The 15,573-nt window shown below is 45.8% G+C and overlaps 1 protein-coding gene across 1 annotated transcript in view; it reads left to right on the top strand.

The window, feature by feature from the left end:
* Nucleotides 1-15,573, top strand: part of LOC138295629 (mucin-like protein) — a 447,313-nt gene that overhangs the window by 188,030 nt on the left and 243,710 nt on the right. The window contains exon 12 of the mRNA XM_069234035.1: nt 8,476-8,668. Within this exon, the coding sequence (XP_069090136.1) occupies nt 8,476-8,668 (193 nt within the window). The remainder of the gene's footprint in view (nt 1-8,475; nt 8,669-15,573) is intronic.

The raw sequence follows: 15,573 nt of genomic DNA, 5'->3' as shown, positions 1-15,573 counted from the left end.
GAGAGTGAAGAGGAGGAAGACGACGGGGACGACATGGACAACAGGGACACAGTTATACAACAGTATTTTCAGTAGCACACAGGTAAGAATCACCCACGCCATTTTACATTTACTTCTGCCCTCCTGCATCTCTACTTTCTGTGTTTCCCCCCAGTTCCTTTTAACTGATTTTTGACTTTCCCTTCCCTTTTCAGAGCTGTATGACCCACAGCGTGACTGCTGCTTTGTTTGCCCATGGACTAATGCTTATAGACATTGGTATGTTGTCATCACAATGTGACTGAACATTATTGCACCGTTATGTGTAATACATTTGTAAAGAATACAAGCAGACTCCTGATTTTTGAAGTGCAATTGGTGATTTATTTTAAGTGCTGCATATGGGTCCATGATAGTAAAACGGTGATGGGTGGGGGTGGAGTAATGTCCATGGCAGAGTCCAGTTCTCAGTCGCACAGGTGCATTGTCCATATGCCTGTGGAAGGATGGAGCAGGGGCAGTTCAAGGTTGGACAGGGTGACAATGTGGGACAGTGGGATGACATCAGGGGCTATCTTATGCTGGCGGGGGTCTTGGCATCCTACTCTGTCTTCTTGTGTGATCTCAGGTTCCGCTTGCGGGGTGGTTGATCTTCAGCAGGAGGTGGGGTTCTGGTGGCCTGTCGTTGTGTGGGGGCCTCCTGTCCACTAGCGCCGATGGAGGTGGTAGGCTGTTCGTGGTCCGGGCTAGTGACAGGGGCCCTTTGGGGTGCCACATGGTCCCGCAATGTGGTGACTATCTGGTTGAGGGCCAGGATGATGGTCCCCATTGCGGAACCTATGTTCCTGAGTTCGTCTCTGAACCCCATGTACCGTTCCTCCTGCTGTGCCTGGATCTCCTGGAACCTGGCCAGTACCGTCGCCATCGTCTCCTGGGAGTGGTGGTATGCTCCCATGATGGTGGTGAGGGCCTCTTGGAGAGTGGGTTCCCTGGGCCGGTCCACCCCCTCTCGCACTGCAGCCCTCCCAGTTCCCCTGTTTCCCCGGGCCTCTGTCCCCTGGACGGTGTGCCCACTACCACTGCCCCCAGGTCCCTGTTGTTGTTGGGGTGGTGGGTCAGCCTGGGTGCCCTGTAGTGGCGGACACACCGCTGATTGACGCGTCCTGGAGACAGAGGCATGGGCCCGCTGGGTGGGAGCTGTGCTGGTATTCCCAGAGGGGGTTGGGTCTGCTGTGGCCTGTGTCTGTGTGTGGGGAACCGACTGTCCAGAGGTCCCCGATGGTCCGGGCTGGTCATCAGGTTCTAGGTCGACAGAGCTGCTGTCATCACTGGGGGCCTGTTCTGGGGGTGGGATGGACAAATCTGGACCCTCCTGGCCGGTGTGTTGGCGTTCGGGCCCTGCAGGGGTAAAAGAGTATGGTTATTGCTTCTGTGTGTGCCAAGGCGTGCGATTTAGGGGTGCCCTTGTCCCACAGTGCTGGCATTCCCTTGTGGGAGGAGTTGTGAGGGTGGTTTGTGGGGGGGGATGGGTATGTGCAGTGGTCATGCTTAGGTGATGGGTGTCCATGGTTGGTGTTGGCATTCAGGGATTGGTGTTGTGTTGGGTGGGTTGTGCTGGTGAGACATTGGCAGGGAGGATGTGTGCTGGGGGGTTGGGGGTGAGGGTGGGGGTGTGGGTTGGCATGCTGGTGGTTGGGGGGGGTAAGGTAGTTGAGATTAGACTTACCAGAGTCCATTCCTCCGCCTACTCCAGCGAGGCCCTCAGGATGCAGGATGTTCAAGACCTCTTGCTCCCATGCTGTGAATTCGGGTGGAGTGGGTGGGGGTCCGCCGCCAGTCTTCTGCACAGCGATGTTGTGTCTTGACACCATCGACCGCACCTTCCCCCGTAGGTCGTTCCAGCGCTTTCGGATGTCTTCCCGGTTTCTGGGATGCTGTCCCACAGCGTTGACCCTGTCGATGATCTTTTGCCATAGCTCCGCCTTCCTGGCTATTGTGGTGTGCTGCACCCGTGTGCCGAATAGCTGGGGCTCTACCCTAATTATTTCCTCCACCATGACCCTGAGTTCTTGGTCCGAGAACCTGGGGTGTCTTTGGGGTGCCATGGGGTGGTGTGGGGTGGTGTTTGTGGTGATGAGTGTGGTGTGTGTGGTGGTGTGTGGTGTTTTGTGCGTGGATGTAGTGTGGGTGATGATGTTGTGTTCCTGTGTGTGTTGGGGTTTTCAATAGCTGTGCTCTCTCTCTCTCTCTCGCCTTCTCTCCGAATTTCTAGTAGTGGGGGTTTGTGGGTGATGTGGGTGTGTGTTTTATAGTTGATTGGATGTGTGGGAGTGGTGTTTGTATGTGTATCAAGTGTGTGTATTTCAGATTGTCCAATGTGGCTGTGTTTTGGAGCTGGGTGTGTATTTTGACCGCGGCAGTGTGTACCGCCAATGGAATACCTCGGTTAAAAGACCGCCGCGTGGATTCGTGGGTCATAATGGCATGGGCGTGTTTGTGTTGGCGTGACGGTGGAGGTTTGGTCATCTCCAGTTTATCGCTGACCGCTGATGAGGCGGCCTTCCGTGGATGTCGGGTTTTTGGCGGCTTGGCAGTTGTGGGTCAGAATGACTGTGGCGGTTTACCTCGTCCGCGGCGGTAGAATGGCGGTCTTCTGACCGGCGGTAAGAGCCTTTTACCGCCGAGGTCAGAATGACCGCCTTAGTTTCCCACATTCTGAAGTTCTGTTGTCCTAATATGCAGTCCTGTTATCTTGGTAGGAACTGTATAACAAGTTTACCTGACCCACAGAGCGACAGCGCCTCATGCACGGAGCAAATGTGTGTTACATTAGTATTATAGTTCAGTGATGCAGACAGTTAACTGCATTAGTGTTAGACTTGGCTCTTAACAGCATCACTCCCAAACATTTTGCTTTCACCCTCCTGTTTTCTAAACCCATTCTTGTTGGTTATAAGGGACTTCCTTTGCAGCCTGTGTGCAGTTTTAACCTGCCATGTCAACCTGGCAAGATGAACCTCTTTAGGGCGCGAAACATGTCAACCTGATGACAGTTGACCTGACTGCACTTAAAGACTTATAGCTACCTGGACACCATACATGCCTCGAGTAGCCCTGACCCATTTTACAGGTTTTTAACCCAGTCTAGAGAACCTCTACATTAAAATTGATTTTTGATATCTCTTAGACAGTTTTAATCTCTTTTCACTTGTAGATACACATTCACACATCTCATCATACAGCAGCAAACCAAAATATATCTCGTCCCTTGTGAAACGTGCCCGATGATGAAGCATGAAATCTTTAGGGATGCATGAGGGCACTAAGAATCTATATTTGCGATTCCTGATAGGAACATTACCTCCCTTGTAAAAGCTTTGCACATTGCTCCCAGACAGTGAGACAAAAGGGAAATAGATTTGGCAGGATGGAGAATCTCAGACTTGATGAAGGGGAGGAGCTGTCACCTTCCACACCTGCAAATCAAAAGGCTCTGCATGTGCATAGTCTCAAAGGGTTTGACACAAGTCTTTTGTGACGACAGACAAGCTGGGACCAAGGCAAAGATGGCAAGGAGGAAGGGAGGCAGGAAATTCCAATCAAATCTGCACACCTCTAGAAGTTTCTCTTCAAAGGTGACACCAAGTGAAATAGTGGACCTTCAGACTCAACTATTCAACTGGAAGTACACAAGAAGGACTGCTATGCTGCTTTGCTGCTAAAAGGACTCCCACCCTGCTGTCTTGCTACTCTGCTACCCTGCTGCCCTGCTTGCTGAGAAGGAGGACTATACCTGCACCCTTCATCCCAGGCTGAAGTGACTCCAAGGATCAGCATACTGACTGCCTATTCTGAACTACAGGGACATACTAAGCTCCAGAGGCTCCCTGCAGCTGCCCAACTGACCTGCTGCTTCGACCTGCAACTGGACCTGCTTGAGCCCTGCTGGCCTTTTCTGAAGTGAGTTACTGACCCCCCGAGAGATGCCTCTCAGGCCCTGGAATGGTGGTGTGCTGTCAGTTGTGCTCCTCTCCAAGAAAAGAAGAAATTCTGACGTTTTGGGTCTTGGTGATCGTAAACCAGCTGGTTTACACCAAGATCTTTCCGCCCATACCACCTGCCAAGGCAATTCTCCTGTAAACCCGGCTCTCCGCCCCACAGTTAATGGCAGTGACACCTGCAATGCCAGATGTGCACTACACATTAAAGCCCACGCTCACAGCAAACGCAAACCTCCATTAATGACTGTCTGCGACGCCTAACAGGATCTTTGCACTACAGTGACATACATTCCGGATGCCAGGCCTGCTCTTCATGCTGCAGTAACCATCTGCAACTCTCTCCTTGCCCCTTGAGGGCTCCTCCACCACGATCTAGACTCTTCAAGTTAGACCTTAAAGGTAATTCATTCAGCTGTAGTAAACATGTCCCTATATCTGTCCTGTTCTCCATTGCAGTTGACCTGAACTTGTGACTTTCACCTGGTTTCACATGACCAGATGGCTGTGAGTAGTGCTGTGTGCTTCAGGAACTTTGCTTACCTCGAATCTTTAAAAAAATGTCATCTTCAGTTCTACCAATTGGATTCTTGTCATTTGGTGTCAAATAATTTAGTACATTTTGCTTTGTTTTTCTAAATTGGTGTGTTTTTTGTTGTTGTGTTGTGTTTTCACTGTATTACTATTTGAAGTGCATAAATAACTTACTCATTGTCTCTAAGTTAAGCCTGACTGTTTTTGTGCCAATAAATACTTTAATCATTGTCTCTAAGTTAAGCCTGACTGCTTTTGTGCCAAGCTACCGGAGTGTTAAGCACAGGCTAAGATGGGGTTTGCTTGTGCTTCACCTTAACAAGGACTGTGGTTGCTGCTTGAGAAGGGTTTCACACCACCCACCAGTAACCTAATTTCCTACAATTAGTCTAACCCCTGATGCATGGTACTCTGCAGGTCTGGCCAGCATCACAATCCTGAAAAGACACATAGCTGCCAAGTTTTCAGATTACTTATGTGTTAGAAATTGGGTTTGTGGATGACAGAGGTATGCACCCTGTCCAAGCAGGAACCTAGGAGGCCTTCAGTGCTGGGAGGCCTTTGGGTATAGAATAGTATATAATATAATATAATATAATATAATATAATATAATATAATATAATATAATATAATATAATAGACTAGAGTAGAATAGAATAGGATAGAACCACAATCTTAGTCAGGGCAAGTCACAAGCACACCCTAAATTAACCTGTGTTCACCCCCTAGTAGCATGGCACAGAGCAGTCAGGCTTAACTTAAGAGGCATTGTGTAAAGTATTTGTGCAACACTTCAAATAGTAAAATGGTGAAAACACAACACAAAAAGATACCACAACTGGTTAGAACAATAGAGCTTAATTTAATCAATAAAACAAGACCAAAATGAGATAAATCCAGTTAATAGAACAAGAGTCAAACTGAAAGATAGTGCTTACAAGCAAAAAGCGCCAACCGGGGATATTTGGTCATGCTGGACCAGGACAAAGTCAAAAGTTCAGGTCGACCGTGATGGAGTGCGGGTCATATGCAGAGCCTGCCTTGGCCTGCTGCAAAGTATCTTTGTTGAGTTGCCATTGGAGAGATGCAGACTGCAGGTGAGGTGATGCATCGTCATTGGTCCACAAAGAATGCGATGCGTTAGTTCCGAGCGACACAACAACGGTGATGCACTGAGAGAGAATGAAGTCAATGCTCTGCACAGTCAGCATTGCGTCAGAGTCAATCTTTTCAAGGGTGATTATGCAGCCGTGGTGGAGGCGATGCCCCGGTTCTGAGTCCTTGCATCACAGCGATAAATGGATTCTGATGGGGTAGCACTTCAAACCCACTACCGAGGGCCCAAGACTGGGTTGACACCACATTGCAGGGCAGACTCACAGATGGCAGAGTCCAGGTGCTGTAGCAGGTGAGCTGGAAGTCTTTTATGTCCCTGAGACTTCAATCCGGAGGCAAGCCAGCAAGTCTTTGGAGACACTCTGTTTCTGTGTTCAAGTAATGTAGCTCCAGTCTTGCTCACCCATTCAAGGAGAGCAACAAGCAGCAGGTCAGCACATCAAGCAAACAGTTCTTCAAGAGCAGCAGTCCAGCAGAGTGGCAGTCCTCGTAGCAGCATAGTAGTATTGTTTCTGGTAGAGTATCCACAGGTCCAGAAGTGTACTGGAGTGAAAGGGTCGGAAGTGAAGAGCTTATACCCAGTGGTGACTTTGAAGTAGGGGAGGGGCCTTCAAAAAGAGGCTTTGAAGTACACAGAGATCCTCTGACTCTGCCCTGGCTCTGAACACACTACAAGAAGAAGTCCACTGTGTGGGAACAGGACAAAGACTGGTCAGGACTGTGAGCCCGTGTCTATCTCCTCCCTCCCATCCTGCCCAGGATGGCCCCTCAGGATTGGATGGCTCATCAAGTCACACCTAAGGTCCTTTTGCATGTGGCTATTTACAGGGAATGAACAAAGCCCAGTTGTCACCCAGCCCAGACGTATATTGGAGAAAGGCTGCAGGAACACAGGGCTGAGAGCAGGAAAATGCAAATTCTCTAAAAGTAGTAAACAATATTTTTTGGCCCCAAGGCCGAAGTGTGACTTTTGATTTCCACAGTATAAAAACTTTATTTCTATCTCATATTTAAACACAAATATATAGAAATAAAGTTTTTATACCGCGGAAGTCAAGGGTCACACTTTCCCCTTGGGGACAAAAAATATTGTTTACTATATTTATATACCCGGGCCTGGGGGTTGCTGGATTTGCCTCATTTGTTTCACAAACGTTCTAAAAGTGGCATTTTCCAGTTTGTAATGATAAATTTGACGTTGTCATTAAAAGGATTTAGCATTACAATTCAATAGGTAGCAAACATGACAGATCCATCACTTCTCGATTAGGAATGACAAATTATTAAATGTAGTAAGGATCATTAATGTTATCATATGAGAGTGATAGGCCTCACAGTGGTGAAAAACAAATTCAAGACTTTTACACTACCAGGACATGTAAAACATAAAAGTATATGTTCTGCCTTTTATTTACACAGCATACTGCCCTATGAGCTACCTAGGGCCTAACTTAGGGGTGACATATGTAATAAAAAGGGGAGTTTAAGGCTTGGCAAGGGATTTTAAATGCCATGTTGACATGGCAGTGTAACACTGCTTTCAGGCTGCAATGGCAGGCCTGAGAAATGTTTTAAAGTGCTACTTAAGTGGGTGGCAGGAGCAGTGCTGCAGGCCCACTAGTAGCATTTAATTTACAGGCTGTGGGCACATGTAGTGCACTTTACTAGGGACTTGTAAGTAAATTAAAAGTAAAAGTAAACCGATCCCAGGATGCTTGTTTCCGGTCCAGGGAGGACCTGGCTTGGCAGTTCAGGCTGGACTGTTGCCATGAGGAACAGGGTCAAGACAGATTTGCATATGGTTGGGTCCAAACTGGGGTGGCATGGTGAGTAAAAGAACAATGGATTAAACCCAGATCTGTGACTTGGGGTGAGTGTTTGCATTGTTCAGCACTCCGTCCATCATCCTTTTGTGTTACTGAAACTGTATCCAGACATTATGCCACAATAAACATACACCAAAAATAAGCCAGACCAATTGGTGTCAATTCGTTTTAACAATATCAGAGTCATGATTAATAACAATGAAGAAATACAGTAAATAAATAGAATTGAAAATATATACATTCTGGGAATATTAGACTGAATTGAATATTAAGAGGTCTGTGGAAGACATAGAGGGCTTTGGAGTGCCTCAACCACTCCTATTGTCTCCATTAAACCACTTTCATCTGCAGTCTCTCACTCTTAGACAGTGTTCTCCCAGCATCTTTCTGAAATCCTCTTTCTGCATATCTCTCACATCATCTTCTCCCTTTTCACTATATCTGCATGTTATTCCTCAATCATCTAATTCCTTGTATCACCCCCTCACCATTCCATATGTCTCTCTCTCTCTCTTTCACACACACACACACACACACACACACACACACACACACACACACACACACACACACACACACACACACAAAAAACACACTCACACTTACACCCAGGCTTGTAACTGCCTGGGGCTGCACAGCAAGAATGCTGTTTGCTGAGATTATCTAACCCCACAGTGTTACAGAGCCTTGTCACATACAGAGGAGCTAGCAATTATGTGTGACATTAGCATTTTAGTGCAGTGATGTGGACACTAAAATGTGTTAGTCTAACCCCTGATTTGTGGCATGGGTGAAGAAACCTGAACTCCAGGTTGCCACACCAGGTCGCCACACTGCTCAATTGGCAACCAATGTTCATGTCGATATCAGCTTTGCAGCAATACCAGTTAAATAGGTTATGTGCTGCATATTTATCAATCTAGGACCTAATCCTCAACCTGAAAGTTATATTTAAGAATTATATTAACACAAGACAAACAGGGCAAGTTTATGTATTGAAACATGTTTATGTTTTTCATAGGTTGTTGGTTGTTTATGCCCAGATGGATTTGCTGGAGCCTTCTGTTCAAACATCTCTTCTCAGTGCACAGGTGAACCCTGTTTCCCTGGTGTGTCCTGCACAAATCAGCCCAAACCCACATTCTTCCACTGTGATAATTGCCCATTGCAGACTGTTGCTAGTGGACGTGAAGGCATAAAATGTTTTACTAATGGTAAGTTTTTCAAAAATTGCTTCTGCTTTAATTTTTTGAGTGCACTTCTTTGCTGGATTATGAATAATATTACATACAGCAGAACACTTGAATTGTTATTGCTAAGTTAAAGAGCAAATATATTTTGGTTTCATTGGTCAAAATTTTTACTATATATTAGTTCTCATTTATAGTTTTTGCTCCAGTTTCATTTCCTTAAGAATGATACTAGTTAAGATGATGAGAACCTAAAATTCTTGCAGACCGTTCTTTAGATGAAGTTTCACCAAATTATCAGAGGGAGTAGAAGTGTAACTTCACAGGGGTGACTCCTTGCCCACTCGGTAACCTGAAGATAGCCTCTTATTTGTTGCTGAGGTTCTACAGAAAAGGCAAATGAATGGATACTAAGGAAAGGAAACTGAGCTGCTTGCTTTCTTCCACTGCTTTCATGACCCCTGACACCAGGAGCAGCAAGTATAGTAAAAAGTTACCAGCGTACAAGTCAGTGATAGCACCTGCTATCTCTGACTATCCCTAGTAGACATACATGTTAATGGAAGTTTAGGAGAAATCTTCAAACCTACCCAGCAGCGGGAGTCACAAAAAAATAACTGGCCACCTTCTGAATAAGCATTGGCAAAGCCAAGGGTCAGACCCATGTGGCTTTTCTTTTGCTTTAATATTCTATTGCATGCTTGTTTGGTGCAGCAGGTGCAGTGGTACTGGGACTGTCGCAGGTGTCAGGAGGGAAACAGAAGAAGAGAAGTCTGACTATGTAACATATATAAAATCAGGTGGATGTGAAACAGGTATTTGTGAATTGTAAGGATGGTGTAGGTTTCTACGATGATTGCCAAGCATCGCGATGGGTGGCAGGTGAGGGTTTGGGGTCCAATTCTGTGAGCAAACAGGGTAGGTACGCGTTGCTGATTATCCTCACTAACATCTACTGAGGTTCTGTCTGTCCCGCTACTCTCACATACAGCTAGGCATGCTGGACAACAGCATAATGTAACAAATATTGGTGGTGTTTCTCTTTTCTGAGAGTAATTTTATGAAATGGGTGTTACCAGTGTATCAGATCAAGTAGAGTGTCTGGGTCTGAATGATGATTGCCTGAGGAGACATGTACAAGTGCAACTGAATGCGGCTGAGTGAAGAGATTAGTGGCACTCAGCAGATGAGTATCTTGGGTCTTCAAAAAATGGAGTGAGCTTGAGATGCTGCATATTCTCAATTTAGATGTTGGCAACCTCATTTAGAGGTGGAGAGCAGTGTCTGCTGATCTGTACTCTGGAGATGAATGCTTGTGCTAGGAAACTACTAGATATCAACGTAAAATTAAAGTATGGTATGTACATGTCCTCACCCATCGCTATAGTGAAACAAGTTTCCTTGCTGTGTAGATGTGCAGGGACGTGTGAGAAATATGACCCCTATGCCACATATTTTGTTATTATTGCATGCAAGACAGTACAGCAAGACAGACTGTTGTGGTTTACTGTGCGCAAGGCAGAGCGCAGGATAATTTATGAAGCATAACCAAACAACATAACTTGGACACTGCTGTGTTATCAATGTATGGCTAGAAGGTATACTGGCACTCTGGTGACATGGTGAAATGGTCTCAGCAGTGGGCTGAAGAGCCTTATGTAACATCAGTATAGGCACTAAAAACAAACATTATGTGCAATGTAAAAATTGCCCATCCCCTGTACTCACTCTTTTAGCAGGGTAGGTCAGCAAGCTGCCAAGCTGTGTTGCATTGTGTGCCATTACACTAATGGTACTACTTCTTGTAAAATATGGTCCGCAAATCCATGTGTATCTGATAAATGAAAAAAAGTCAGATTTTTAGTGAAAACATTTATGTCAACATATATCATGTAGAGTAGTCTGTCCTTGATTACCAACCTGTTGAGACACATTCCTGCCCCCCATGGATGATGACACCTTCAGACAACTCCTGGACTCTATTGAAGCGCTTCCTCTGGTATTGCTAAGTGACAACGGCATTGTAGAGTCTCCAGAACAGAAGAACCACCATCCACAGGACAGGCCTTATCTAGCTGTTCAAACCCAGCTGGGGACTCTGAGGACCCCTAAGTTGAATTTCAGCAGCGGGTGGTAGGAGTCAAAAAAGCGAATGGCTGAGGAGGTGCGGGTGAGGTTGGACACCCTAGAAGTCCATAGGTGTCTGAGTACTAATGATGGTATTGCTAAGGCTATTACAAACACCTACACTAGGCTTCATCTGAATAATGAGTCCCTAGCTGAAACTGCAGTGTCATGATGCAGAGTGAACAACATCAGCACTCTACTTCTGACACCAGTGAAGTTGCCATGAAGCTGGGGGGGCCATGCGTAACATCATGGAATCCATGGAGCGCAAGTTGGACTTCCACATAATACCAATGGATGACCCCAATAGCAACATCATTGCTTAGTTGGCAAGCCACCATACACTTCTCAGGGATTTCCAGGCTGCCTTACTGGCACTGCTGAATGCCCGTGGGTCATCTTTGGCCCATGATGTGTGTGTACTTCAGATGCCTCTCATACAAACACCATCACCTTCAGGGAAGGCACGACATCCATCAGAGGAGGAAGATGTAGACCTTACTAGTTTTAGATGGTGATCTGCCCAATGACATTTGTCAGTGCCTCCAGGCCAGTTTCATAGTGGTCCTGTATTTCACATCATGCCAAATCCTTTGTCACCCAGTACTGTACTTTTTGGACACCTGTTGATTTTAACTGCTCTTAGACGTTTAACTACTCATACCTTCCATAATGGCAATTTGTATCCCCTCACTGAAATTCTCTACACCGCCACATTTTCCATGACATTTCTTCAAAATTGACAAAGTCTGGTCATCCTTTGCTCACAAACAATGTTGGTTGTTGTCCTAAACACTTAAAAACTGCTTGTATTGACCATCCTATATTTATAAATAAATCCACTCTTAGAAAACAAAGTGTCATGTGTTTGTAGCGGAAAGGACTACGTATATCATGGTGGATGTGTACCATCATTACCCACTTCTTAGCAGCTCAAGAAGAGAGTGCTAAAGTCACTAGCACCTGCTGTCATTGGAAATACACCAACAACAAGTATATCCACTACAATGGCATATTGAGGAATGTGTTGTCCCCCAATGGGCTGTCAGGGTGTGACAATAAACTGCAATTAGTTGACTGACACTTAGAAAAACTCATTCTATAAACACAAATGCTTACATGCTAAAAATGGGGCCTGTGACGCATGTGAGACCATTACACTGCTGCTTTCATCCACATATATCTAGCTCAGTGAACATGACAACTTGGTCATCCTAATATGATAGCCTCAATGCTCACATTGAAGACATTTGACAGTACACAAATTTGCATGGTAACACTAATAATAGGCAGATACTTATATCCATACCCCCTCGGAATTAGCATCATACCTGTGCCACACAAAGATGCACAAGGCCAATCCAATACCTTGGAAGTCAGTACGCAAGTAATGCAAGGGCTTACTTTTGGAGCTCAGTGTTAACAGGTAAATGGTGAATAATGCTACACTGAGATAAGTAGGGTAAATGTGTCCCTCTGACCATGAGAGTCCTCATATGTTTTGAGTGCAAGTGTAACCACACATTACACATATGCTACATTGTACACACCTAGTGCTGAATGGGAAACAGGGCATATAAGTAGGCACAAATCGACTCCTTCTCAGAGAAAGATGACAGGGGTAACTTATGGGCATGAATAATTGAAAGTGGTTACCAAAAGTGAGCTGCATGTAGTGCAACACTTATTGTGTATTCAATGCAATTGATGATGGAGGTTCTTCGGGCAGGTGTGGATACATTCATTATTTGTAACCAGCCAGCAGCAATGATTCACTTGCACAATGATGCAAGGGAGTGTGCGGTACTGGTAGGCACCATTGTGTCTCACTGCAGCCTGGATTCTGTAATCTCCTGTCACAAATAAGACAACTATACCTTCTCTATCACACAGAGTCTGACAATAGTATGCTGCCTGTGTTTTGCTGTGATTAAATTTCCCTAAAGAGGCCCACTTACAGGGTCTAAAGGTTGAAAAGTCTCCATACGTGACTCATTTGTCAGGTACACTATAAACTCTCCATAGGCCTCTGACAAAGCAACATTTACCAACAAAAAATGAAGGTCAATAGCTGCATCACGTACTCCGCTCAACTTACTGCTTGCTACCAACTCAAAAATTTGAAATGTCAACTTACTGCTTGCTACCAACTCAAAAATTTGAAATGATGACAAGGTAGAGAAAGTAGAAAAAAATATTCTATAAAAACTATCAAACCTATCTACACCTATCTAGTCTAAACTAACTAACCTTAAAACTACCTTACACTATCCTAACTTATCGTAACTACCTACACCTACCTAGCCTAGCCTATCCTAACTAACCTTAACTCTAGCCTACACTATTTTAACTTATCCTAAACTATCTTACATACTATACACAAATGACAAGTTAAACTTCAACTCCACCCCTAAATACACATAAATCAGCACTGTACATAAAACAACCACACCCTAAACATACACTACCTATACATGTAGTCCTAAACAAATATATATTTTTGTTTTTTTGTTTTTTTATTTTTGTTTGTTACACACACACTAAATATCATGCCCTACCCACTTAAAAAGCTACTAGCTTAAAAAACACTTAAAAACTGATACCTAATTAAAAATGTAAAAAACTATCACTAAACTACACTATGCTTATACTAAATCCTAACTAATACTATGCCTTAAATTACTATAACTAAAGAAACAACATGTGAAAAAGGGAAAGGATATTGTCTGAGGGAGAGTTTGAATTTGTGCAATGATGCGCTCCATGGCCTCCTGTAATGTTAGCATGATGGCAAGGAGGCTTGCAAGCTCAACCTCTATGCCACACACCTGGATTTTCAGTCTTGCAGCTCTTTCAGGGCCCGGCTTTAAACAAAAATCCAGTGACAACGGTTGGGACCATGACCTGTGTGCCTGGCACCTGATGGGCAGTGGATGGACCCTGAGTATCATGTGGCTGCAAGTGGGCACCCTCCTGTGGTTTCTTGCCACTGGAATGTCCTGGGTGTGGCCGCCCTCATGCATTCCAGGTTCCCACAGATTTGGCTTCTACATAAAACACCACTATCTTTTCGAAGGCCTTGGCTAACACACTGCTGTTTGACTAGTCCTGGGGACAGAAGGATGGGCCCGCTGGGTGGGTGCTGTGGTGGTGTTTCCTGAGGGGGGAGGCTCTGTGGTGGGTTGGGACTGTGCCTGGGTAACCGACTGTCCAGAGGTCCCTGATGGGCCAGGTTGGTCATCGTGATCCAGGCGTGCAGACCTGCTGTCATCACTGTTTGCCTCTTCTGGTGGGGGGGGACTGGAGGGGCTGGCACCTCCTCTCCGGTGATGTTGAGTGGGGGTCCTGTGGGGATGTAAATGCAGTGTTATTGTTTCTGTGTGTGCCATCTTGTGCATGGGTATGTTTCCCTCTATGGTTGTTATTAGCAAGGTAGCTTTGGCTTGTGTGAGTTGTGATTTGTTTGGCTAAGTGATTGTCACTAGTGTGCATGCTGTGGTGATGGGTGTCCATGCAGGTCTGTGATGGGGGTCCATGCATTGGTGTTGCATGCAGGCCTTGGTATTGGGATGGGTGGGTTGTGCTGGTGGGGTATATGTGAGGTGGTGGGGTGATGGGGGTGAGGGTAGGGGTTGTTGTTTGTATTGGCATGCAGGGGGATAAAGTAGTAAAGATTTGACTTACCAGAGTCCAGTCCTCCTGCTACTCCTGCCAGGCCCTCAGGATGCATGATCACCAAGACTTGCTCCTCCCTTGTTAGATGTGGTGGAGGATGTGGGGGTCCACCGCCAGTCCTCTGTACAGCTATCTGGTGTCTTGCAACCACAGAACTTACCTTCCCCCGTAGGTTGTTCCACCTCTTCATGATGTCATCCCTTGTTCTTGGGTGCTGTCCCACGGCGTTGACCATGTCCACGACTCTCCGCCATAGCTCTATCTTCCTTGCAATAGATGTCTGCTGCACCTGTGATCCGAATAGCTGTGGCTCTACCCTGATGATTTCCTCCACCATGACCCTTAGCTCCTCCTCTGAGAACCTGGGGTGTCTTTGTGGTGCCATGGGTGTAGTGAGAGGGGTGTGTGTGAGGGTGTGTGGGATGATGTGTTGGGGTGTGTGCTGTGAGGTGCATGGATGGTGTATGGGTGATGGTGTTATGTGGGTCAGATTCAGCGGGTACTCCTGACTTGTCTCTCCCTCTCACTTGCCAAAATCTTTGGGTCGTAAAAGGTTGTGGGCAGTGTGGGTGTGTATTTTATATTGGTGTGGTTGTGGTGTGTGTATGTGTGTCAGGTGTGTGTAGTTTGAATTGTCCAATGTGGTGTAGTTTTGTATGTGTGTGTGTATTTTGAGCGCGGCTGAATGACCGCTGCGGTGGTTAATGGGGCATGATGGTGTGGGCGTTTTTATGTTGGCGTAACAGTGTGGGTTTTGGTACCGCCACTTTATCAATGACCTTTGGGCTTGCGGACTTGTGTGTGTGTCTGTATAGTGGTGGATTTCTATGTGTGGGTCATAATACGGGTAGCGGTATACCGCTGCGGTCGCGGTATTTTGGCGGCAGTCAGCATGGCGGTAAGCGGCACTTACCGCCAATGATGTAATGAGGGCCTAAGTGAGCCCGAAAAAAATCAGCCCATAAGTCAATGTCGCTCACAGCAAGGCCACCTCAAGACAATCCTGTGGTCAAGCATCACCACTAACAATTAGTAGCAATGCAAGATTGACTAGTCTGTAGACAACTGCAAGATAATAAAGGAGCCATTATAATATAGTGTGAGTCAAATTGTAGACATGCAAATTC

The sequence above is a fragment of the Pleurodeles waltl genome, chromosome 5, assembly GCF_031143425.1.
Source record: "Pleurodeles waltl isolate 20211129_DDA chromosome 5, aPleWal1.hap1.20221129, whole genome shotgun sequence".
NCBI lineage: Eukaryota > Metazoa > Chordata > Amphibia > Caudata > Salamandridae > Pleurodeles > Pleurodeles waltl.
The sequence above is the reverse complement of the archived record's forward strand: the minus strand, read 5'-3'. Positions and strand labels throughout refer to the sequence as shown.